At 37.0% G+C, this 10,818-nt stretch overlaps 1 protein-coding gene across 3 annotated transcripts in view; it reads left to right on the top strand.

Moving 5' to 3' along the window:
• The first annotated feature begins 2,684 nt into the window (after positions 1-2,684).
• ERBB4 (erb-b2 receptor tyrosine kinase 4) overlaps positions 2,685-10,818 on the top strand; it is a 708,927-nt gene continuing 700,793 nt past the window's right edge. For all 3 annotated transcript variants that reach the window (XM_045295392.1, XM_045295397.1, XM_045295390.1), the window contains exon 1: positions 2,685-2,833. In XM_045295392.1, the coding sequence (XP_045151327.1) occupies positions 2,777-2,833 (57 nt within the window). In that variant the 5' untranslated portion in view covers positions 2,685-2,776. The remainder of the gene's footprint in view (positions 2,834-10,818) is intronic.

Below are 10,818 nucleotides of genomic sequence, written 5' to 3'. Positions count from 1 at the left end.
CTGACTGCATAAGGTCAGCAGTTTGAAACCACCATTTGCTGTGCTGCAGAAAAATGAGGCTTTCTACTCCTGTCAAGAGTTATAGTCTTAGAAATCCAGAGGGGCAGTTCTACCCTGTCCTACAGGGGCACTACGATGGATGGCAGTGAGTTTTGACTTCCTTATATAGCCCACAGCCTGGAAGTTCCCTACCCCTGCTCTAAAGAGCAACTTATGCTAACTACTTAAGAGTCTGTATCTCAGTGCCCTTATTTGTCAGATCTGATTAACCCCATTAGCATATAAAACACTTTCAAATAGAATTCGATTTTTAAAAAATCACCATGTTAAAAGATTCAGAAATTGTGATTTAACAACAGAAACTACTTTGCAAGTTGAGTGGGGGCCTTATTCTCAAATTTACCAAGTCACTAGTAACAACACTCTTTCGTTCTTAATGTAGAAAATATAGTTATTAAATGGCTACCAAGAAATATTTTTGTATTGTGAGAAAAATTCACATTTAATTGTAAGAGCTTAAGTTTGTATATTCATATGCCATGGCTACACACTCAGCTTTATGTAAAAATATTTTACAATGATACAATTATGTTTTCGTCAGAGGAAACCTTAAGCCTTGGAGCTGCACGGGTTCAGAGCTTGCTGCTCACAGAAAGGCTGGCGTTTCTAACCCACTCAGCAGCGGTGTAGAGAAATCCCTGATGATCTGCTTCGGCAAGTCCTACGGGGCAGAAAGCCTGATGGGACAGTTCCCGTCTGTCACACTGTGAGTCAGAAAGGTGTACACACATGCGCTGCTATATTTATCAGATGATGGCCCTGTGCCTGCTCCCTCAGTCCTCACAACATATTTTGCCCTTTTACTGCCTGCCATTTTGATTTTTTAAATATCGGGAATCGATTTTTCCTGCAAGTTCAAAAGAAATAAAAAACTACAGTTGCTTGGAAAATTTCCCTCGGAAATGGAAGCCTAACGTTATGTGACCGATAGGGCATCGTGACTTCTTCATGATGTCATCAGGACATCAGCTCCCTTTAGCTTCTTCCTCTGCCAGCTCTCCGGGATCTAGCTATGATTCTGGTGATCCAGAGCGGTTCAAGTGTGACCATGACAACTACATTCCAGGTGGCAGGTTGGGGGAAGGTCATGAAGAAGAAAGGTGACAAAACCTGGCTGCAGCCACATTTTAAATACAATTTTAGGGCGATATCATACAGTATGCTGAATTTTAGTCCCCTGGCAAATTTATAGACGATGTGGGCAGACAAATGGATTCTCTACTTAGGAAGATCACGTAACCAGCTGAAAGTTGGGCAATCTGTAACTGTTAGGAAGGAGAGAATGGATATGGGGGTTTTACAAGTCGTTGACGTAGTATCTCTCCTTAACATTCTATAGAAACTGACCTCCGCACCAGGCTGCACTTTTACACTCCCCCAATCTTTGAAGCTTCTATTTTGTAACTTCTTTAAATCCATTACTTTACTCGATATGCTTAAAGAGGATGCATCCACATTTATTTTCTTTAATTTACCTACTCTCGCTACATATAAGCTTTCTAATATGAATTGGCTTCAAACGTTTTGTAGAAAAGTCTCTATGTTTTCATTTCCATTTTTACCTAGAGTTGAGTTTATTGGAAATTGGTGCCTTAAATAATAAGGGTTTGTACAGGATGGTTTACAAACAATGAGAATAGATAAAAAAAAAAAAACCCGAGATTTCTGGGAGAGAAGAGAATATGTAGACACTCACAAAATAAAAACATGTCTGCATGGACACCCACATTCTTGCACATGAACAGAATCAACAATCTCTCTTCCCAAAGTAATAGCCTGGGTTCATTTATTCTCACCTCATTTGATCTCCCAGGGGTCCTTGCGGTGCCCTTTTGGGGAAATGTTACTGCTAACCTCACAGGCTGTGGCTCCAACCCACCAGCTGCTCTACTGGAGGAAGATGAGACTATCTGTTAATATGAAGACTTTCAAAGCCTCTGACATCCTATAAGATCACTGTGTCTATAAAATGACTTGATGGCAATGGGTTTGATTGGTTATCATACCCAGGGCACTAAGAACAGATGTCATAAGGAGCCACTTGACATCAATATATGTATAGTCATTGCATTTTGTGACATCCTGCTGTTAATATTTGTTATAAATATTTCAATCTGAAATGCAACTGAAGAATTAAAGACATAAATGTTACATATGTAGATAATATATCTTACTAGAACATCTTATTTTACCATAGAAATATTTTTTAAAAATAAATTTGTATTTATTTTTTGTATCTTGATATATTTATATCCGTATAAGTTTTCTATAAGAGACCAGAATAGTAATTGCCAATACTAAATACAATCATGTGTAAATGAAATTAACTTTATTTGTTACATGTGCATTCAGCAAAAATAGTTATTTGAAGTTAATTTCCTTGCTGTATATGTCTGTGGAATCTGTGCCTTCTATATATTTTTTTTTGCTTATTTAACAAAGGGATATGAAAATGAATAAATGTATCCACATGTGGGTCCATGGCTTTTGATGGCATTCAAATGATTTGATTCAGGAAAATTGGGGTGGCGTGGGGTGGAATGGCGTGCTGAGAGAAAGGTGGTCATTGTGCATGCTACAACAAGGTCTATAACTGCATGTGTCCCTTCTTGTCTTGGCAGTGTGCGCAGGGACAGAGAATAAACTGAGCTCTCTTTCGGACCTGGAGCAGCAGTACCGAGCTTTGCGCAAATACTACGAGAACTGTGAGGTAGTCATGGGAAACCTGGAGATAACCAGCATCGAGCACAACCGGGACCTCACCTTCCTGCGGGTAAAGCCCTCTTCTTCTTTCTGAATGGAAAGTGGTGTCACAAGGCCTACGGACAGACCTGTTTGTTTGTGGCTGGGCTCTTCTTACTGGCAGGGACTGGGAGGACAGGTAGAAGATTAGAGATACTGAAGCAGACCAGGAGAAAAATAAGAATAGCAATGTCTTCATGATTGACATTATGAGTTCTGACAAGTTCCTCTTGTCCTGGTGTTGAGAGAAGATACTACCAGGGTGCAGTACATGACGTGTAGCAAGCGTGCCTTTTTTTGAATCTCTAGCAAGAGGAAAGCTGCTAGATTGGAGAATGGGATGGTGAGAAGGCCAATCAGATAAATAATGGTAACCTTAGAGGGCAATCTCTTTTTTTTTTTTTTTGAGGGCAATCTCTTTTGCCCTGACTCTGCTACGCTCGACTTTTTAGACTATTTATGTTACCATAAAGAGAAGAAAACTGCTATCTCTATAAGTAAACAGATAGATATACTTATACACCTTGAAAATTTACAAATTATTGAAAGTAGAGTAATGGGAAGCCACAGTACTTATATTGGTTGATATAAAGTTATGCACATAAATACATATATGTATACATGAATTTGTCCAGACATACTGAGTTTTTTGCATACTTACTTCTGGTTTCCACACACCTTTACTCTATTAAAGAGGCTAGTAATGCTAATTGCTCTACTTTTAAAAGAAAACAAATTAAAGTTTGCTCTTTTGCGTTAGTCATAACAGACATAAGAAAACCTGTACTTCAAATGGACTTGGCAAAAAAAAAGATGAGAATGTGGTATTCACCCAACTGAATAACTGTTTTCTTTGTACAAAAAATGATTATATTGAATAATAGCCTCTTTAGGTTATATTTGATCCTGTTTTCAATGATATTTATACTTATCTTAGGAGGAGTACCTTATTTGAGTCAAGACCCACATGTACAGAATACTGATAGTCAACTATTTAATGGGTGGTGAATTATGTAGACAACTCCAATAATTTTATGCCTGGTTATGTAGTTTAAAAAATTGTCTTTAATATTATGAGTGTAATGAACATTTCTAATGTAGGTAACAACCTTTAAACATAATCAACCTCTAAATTTAAATGACAGTCTGAGGATTATGACATCCTTTCATGAAATGGTTCTTCCCTCTTGATTGGTATAGGCTTAGCTGAAAGAGCTGTGTTTCTATAGGTTATATGTGGAAACTATAAGATAATTGTATTATTTAATCATGATATCTTTGTTGAAGAAAAATAGATGGGGAAGATGATCTGCATTTTAAAATGAGAACACCTGAAATGAACTTAACCTTCCAGAGAAAGTAATTTTAAAGGCGTACATCATCATATTCTGTGCTGTTAATGTTAGGAGTCTGAGAGTCAGCTCCAGCACATGACAGCCCAAGTGCAAGGGGACTGAACACTGCCTAGTACAGAGCTGTCCGCACAACTGGTGTCCTGTTTGAGCCCATTCTTGCAGCTGCCTGTCTGTCCATCTCCTTAAGGGTCTTTCTCATTTTCTTTGACCCTCTGTTCAATGTCAAAACTTTTCAAACCTCGATCTGTCTTTATTGATTATTATCCTGTGGAGTTTATTCTTAAACACAAACACTAAAATAACATTTTGATAGAGCATGTGCATTTTTCTGTTTCATTTAAAAATGCCTAGAAATTTTGGGAATGTATACAAAGGAGGAAAATTCTAAAATTATGTAGAGTTTGATAAATCCACAAAACTCAGTGATTTATAAAGACTGGAGGAAGGGCAAACTATTAGGGGATTTGATTAGTATTTAAACTTGTTAAATACTACGTTGACGGTCTGGAATATGAACTGCTACCTAATTTACAATAAAAATTGTTAATTAAGAAAAACGTATTTTTAAAATGCCTAGAAAATACAATGCTGTTAAATAAAAGGAAAAGAAACGGAGAGGACTGAATTCTGAACTGGGGGGAAATACGTTAAATGGTCTTTGAGATCATAATAACGTGAACAAACATTTTAAATAAAAGCTACAGGAGTAGAGTTTTATTTTTTCCCTTATATGCTTTGCTTTGCTGTGTTTTCTTTTCTCTATATCAATCTAGATTTTTTGGACTTCTTAAATGTAATCATAAATATTGTGATAGTCCACATGTCTGGTTTGTTAAATATTTTATACCTTTTAATGACTCAAGGTGAATAGACTGGAAGATTGAGGAAAGATTTCCCCAAAGAGATGTTTACATTAATCTTGGGAAGATAAGTGGAAGCATGCTAGATAGATGGAGGGAAGAGAACTACATCCCAACAGGAGTAAGACCATACTCTATTAGCCACTGGCCATACTTAAGAGGGGGTGCCAAAAAAAAGCTCAGAAGATATTTTCAAAGTTATGTATTTAAATTTTCTTTTTTACAAAACAACCTTGTCACATTCAAAGTACTCTCCATTATACTGAATACATTTATCCAATCTGTAATTCCATTCTTGGAAATTTTTGAAACTCATGTTTGGATGGCTGACAGCACCTCCCTTGTTTTTTTCTTCACCTCTTTTATGTCATCAATTCACTGTCCTTTCATGTCCCTCTGCCTTCGCAGAAACAATAAGAGGTCACACGAACCAGCTCAGGTGAGTCAGATGTGTGGGTTAAGAGAAGCGTGCTGTTTTTTTGCCAAAAACTGGTGCACTGAGATGGCTGCATGAGCAGGTGCGTTGTCATGGTGACAAAACCAGTTCTCTCTCTGCCCCAAATCAGGCCTTTGTTGCCACAAACTGTTACGCAAGCTTTTCAGAACATCTCAAGAGGAAGCTTGTTTAACATTCTGACCTGGTAGAAGGAACTCAAAATCCACTATCCCCCTCACATTAAAAAAATAAATAAATAAATAAATAATAAATGAGCATGGCTTGATCTTTGATTTCACTCTCTGAGCTTATTTTGAGTGAGGTGATGATGGTGTCTTCCACTGGCTTGATCGATGTTTGCTTTCGTGGTCATCAGAATAGCACCACGTCTCCTCACCAGTAATGACCTTGGAAAAATGGCTGGGTCCTCTCTGAGCAGTTCTTTCAGAGCAGGGCATGTTTCCGCACCACACTCTTTTCTGGCCAGTCAGTACCTGAGGCACAAATTTCGCAGCAGCCTTTCTAATTCCCAAATATTCTGTTAAAATTTGTTGCCAAGAGCTCCTAGTTAGTCCAGATAGCTTCCCCATCTCCAATGGTCTGTTGTCATAGGTCTTCAAGCCCAAGGGCATGAATTTTGTCAACATTTTCATCTGTTCAGGAAGCTGAAGGATTCCAGAATGAGGTTTGTCATCAATGGACAGTTCACCGTATTTGAAATGAGACGACCACTCTTACACTTGAGTTTCCCCTGTAGTGCTGTCCTTGTAAGCTGTGTTCAACATCACAATGGTTTCTGTGGCATTTTTCATGAGCAGGAAACAAAATTTCACAGCCGTACTCTGTACTCTTAAATTAGCCCTGACCAAAAATGATGTTTGAGCGAAACTGCTTTCATGACAAAATTCACTGTGACTCGAGAGAACCTTCCCAGGCAACTAACCCCATTGGGTTCACAAAGCCAGACCTAGTGGCTTGATGCTCACTTAGGGGGAAAGCTGCATACTATGAAAACTCTGCCCAGCGGGGGTTCTTTCCGGTTTTTGTTTTTTGGTGCCCTCTTATACATTTAAACAGACTACAGTTAGTGTTTCCTGTGGATAAATCACAAATTTAGAAATATCAAATTTTAGTGGTCGGGAGCCTCAGAGCATAGACAGAGATTTTAGACGATATGAGAAAGTGACAAGTTAAAAGTCAAGGGAAGTTTTGAATAGTAAAACAATGAACTCGGCCAAGCACAGAACTCCCTGACTATCTCATTCTGTTACTTGGAGAAATCCAGATTAGACCATACTACTTTTCTTACTCAACCCTAAAAGCATGAACTATCTTCTGGACTATTCCATTAAATGGCTCATTAGTTCACATGTACCTTAAGATATTCTATAAACTCTTATTTAATATAAAATTGCATTCCTTTTGATTGTCACCTTATGGATCATTTTGTTCTTAACACCTTTTCCCCCAAATACGTAATATTTTCAATATAAGTATGTGTAAGCACCCATATTTAGCAGAGCTAGCTATTTTACATTATGTTGTTATTTTCTATGTTTTAAATTTATGAGTGAATGATGAAATTTCACTGGCATTTTCTTTAGTTACCAAAGTAGTATCTTTTTATTTCAAAATATTATGAATTTTAATACATAAAAACACAACCACTTACCTAAATTACATTTTGCTCATTCATGATTTTCTCGGCATTTCAAACAGTGTCAAAGCTATAGTAGGCATTCATGAAGTTGTTAAATGAGTTGATGAAATAATAAGTGTTCCTTCTTAAATTGTGGTTATCTATTCTTCTTATAGATGATATGCTTAAAACTCAACATGTGAGTTCTTTCAGCTAGAGCCCTACCTGTTCAGTATGATACCACCACAGTCATAAGACCCAACCTGGGTATAATCAGAAACCTTTCTCGTGAGAATTGGAAATTGTAGCCAAGAACATTCAGTTTCTTTTTATTTATTTATTTATTTGTTTTAACATTTTATTAGGGGCTCATACAACTGTTATCCCAATCCATACACACATCAATTGTGTAAAGTGCATTTGTACATCGTTTCTCAAAACATTTTCTCTCCACTTAAACCCCCGACATTAGGTACTCATTTTCCCCTCCCTCCCCGCTCCCCCCTCCCGCATGAGCCCTTGATAGTTTATAAATGGGTATTTTGTCATATCTTGCCCTGTCCGACGTCTCCCTTCATCCACTTTTTGGTTGTCTGTCCCCCAGGGAGGAGGTCACACACAGCTCCATGTAATCGGTTCCCTCTTCCCCACCCATTCTCCCTCTACCCTCCCTGTTTTGCCACTCACACCACTGGTCCTATAGGGCTCATCCGTCCTGGATTCCCTGTATTTTCTGTTCCTATCTATACCAGTGTACCTCCTCTGGTCTAGCCAGCCTTGCAAGATCGAATTCGAGTCATGGTAGTGGGAGCGGGGAGGAAACATTTAGGAACTAGAGGAAAGTTGTATTTCTCATCATTGTTACATCTTCCCCTGACTGGCTCATCTCCTCCCCAAGACCCCTCTGCAAGGGGATCTCCAGAACATTCAGTTTCTTTATGAGTTATTTTTTTAATTAAAAGATCATTTTATGGGGGGCTCTTACAGCTCTTATAACAATCCATACAGTAATTGTATCAAGCATAGCTGTGCATATTTCTTTATTGCATCAATACTAGAATGTGGCCCTGTGTTGCCTTCTGGTTTGAAAGTCCTAGAGTGCTCTTTTCGGCATCTATAGCCAACAGACAGAAACAAAGAGAATGGGAAAGAACACCTGTGTCCAAAGTTATGCTTGGCAATTTTCATTTTAGGTTTTAGTCTGCTTTCATTCCAGCTTTTAAGATGATACTTCTGGAATTGTGTTGTGATTTTTCCCTTTTCTTCCTACATTAGCTAGGGTTGTTGTCTTTTACTATAACTCAAGTGCCTCAACTAGTGTATCCCTCAATAGCTTAAGAGGGTAGTAAAAGGGTGACTCCAAAATTGGACTGAAGATTTACTTATATAAAATCTAAAAGGAGTTTTTAATGTTTTGAAGATATAGCCTTAATCTTTGTCAGATCTACTTTGGTGAGATTCTTTGAAATGCATTTTTTTAAAATGGATTCTTTTGAAGATGTTTTTGTTATTGTAAACTTGATTCTTATCTCTCTAAACACCTTTCAAACCAGTTTTCTTGTAACCTCCAGGATTTGTGTTTGTTTCTGAAAAAAAAAAATCTAGTTGACAATGTTTGACATTCCACCTCTGGGGCTGAGTTGGCTGGAAAAAGATCCTAAAACTTATTTACTGTGTACTTTATCACAGTCACAAGGTTAAGGCATATACTAGAAAACAGTAATGCATAAAAATCACTGACTGAGCTATTGTCTTTCACTCTGTGAACTCCAAAACACAGTGAAATGTAGCCAATAATGGGAATGAGCTATCAGACCTTCACCCTCATTAGAATTCTTGGGAACTTTCTCTCTTGGGTCAGACCATTGGTCTTTGGCGCTTGTTGGCATTCAGTAACTCAAGGCTTCCAAACAGGTGCTTGACTTACCAGCTTTTACATACTACATTTATTTTTATGTTTTATATATTCACTTTAGGCAAATAAGCATTAAGTGTCAAGTAATTATTAAACAGTGTGTTATGTAAGGTGGACTATATAAAAGAAGTATATAAAAAAGTATCCTCATTTATTTCCACACTAGATAATAAGTTGTTGTCTGTGTCTGACTTTAGATGTGTGCAACCTGTTTTGGAAGTAATGAATATTAAGATTATAAAGAGATACATTTATTTAAAATTGATGTATGGACCAGCGTATTTATAATATTGGTGCTTCATTGTTTATTGTAGTCTAGAAACTTAAAATCCTAATGATTATACACTTCTCTTATCACTAAAAGTGAAAAAAAAATTAATTTAGGTATCTTTTAAAATCAGCTGCATTACTATTAATAGAAAATTGAAATAACATCTAAAAAGTTAGAAAATATAATTGCTTAAAGCAAATTGTGAAAGCAAATATAATATTTTCTCTCAGAAAATGATGCACATGTTATGAGAATGTAAGGATTTTTGAATAACATAATCAACTTTTATTATGCATTTGGTAGTGAAAATAAAGTTTTATTTTTTTAAATATGAAATTTGTTCATTACTGTCAAGTTGACGGATTCATTAGTACCCTATTTGTGCATAGTAGAACTGTCTCCAAAGATTTCCATATCTTGATGTTTTTGAATTATATTAGCAGGCCTTTCTTCTGAGCTGCCTCTTACTGAATTGCCAACCTTTAATTGGCAATTCAATGGTTAGTGATTTATGCCACCCAGAGAAGAAAAAGAAATAAAGCTATTCAAAAATGTCAATTAAAAACCCTTAATTTTCATAGCAATTATATACATTATTCCATTTTCTTGATCAAAGAAAATATTTTATTCTTCAATTTATATTAATTTTTTCATTTTAATGTGAATAAGATTTTATCATGCTATGGCTTCTTCATATATGAGGATATTGCTTCTAAATCATTCTCCAGGGGGCATGAAAATTTCAGTGTTTTTTAATAAACGTCAAGGGTCAACATGGTATTCTAATACACAGTTCCCCTTCTGACTAATGACAAATGTTGCAGGATGCCAACGAGGTATAAATACTGGGCAGCAAGATACTGAATTTCTGTAATGTAAGACCTTCATTTCATTTGTTGGTGTTTTTATACATAGAGCCACAAGGAGGGGGCCTGACACAGGGGCTGCAACAATGGCTATGACATAACAATTGTGAGGACAGTGCAAGACCAGCAGACAATGCTTTGTCCTGTTGCCCGAAGGGTCAGATGGGTCAGAACCAATGGGAATCAGGGCACAGAATAACAGCAGCAAACCCTGGAGAATAGTTCTACTCTGTTCTGTTGTGTGGCTTTGAGTCTCAATCAACAGGATCCATGGTAATGCGTTCACCATCCTAAAGTTCACAGGAACTGCATCTTCAAGAATGACTTCAGACAAATAAGCATTAGAATCAGGGTGCTCCAGCTTTTTCTTTAACGTCTCTTTCTATTTGACTTTCTCCTCAAACTACATTTGCACAATGGAGCAGGCATGCTGTTTTCAGGTGATCAGTGCTTTAGCTGGATGGGCCGGCGAATCCTAAAAGGAAAGCAGAGAGAATATTTTGTAAAGTATCAGGACCAAATAGATACTCTGTGTTAAATGAAATTTTCAAGGCATTGATAGTTTCTGAAAGCTGCTTCTAAGACCATTAAGCATAAGACATATGCAATTTTGGTATGTATGTATTTACAGAGGCTTTTAAATTGAGAACTTGATTTTCAATTTCAATTTAATC

Source organism: Echinops telfairi, unplaced genomic scaffold, assembly GCF_000313985.2.
Source record: "Echinops telfairi isolate 266 unplaced genomic scaffold, ASM31398v2 ScPeMD7_3;HRSCAF=10, whole genome shotgun sequence".
Classification (NCBI taxonomy): Eukaryota; Metazoa; Chordata; class Mammalia; order Afrosoricida; family Tenrecidae; genus Echinops; species Echinops telfairi.
This window is presented reverse-complemented; position numbering and strand designations above follow the sequence as displayed.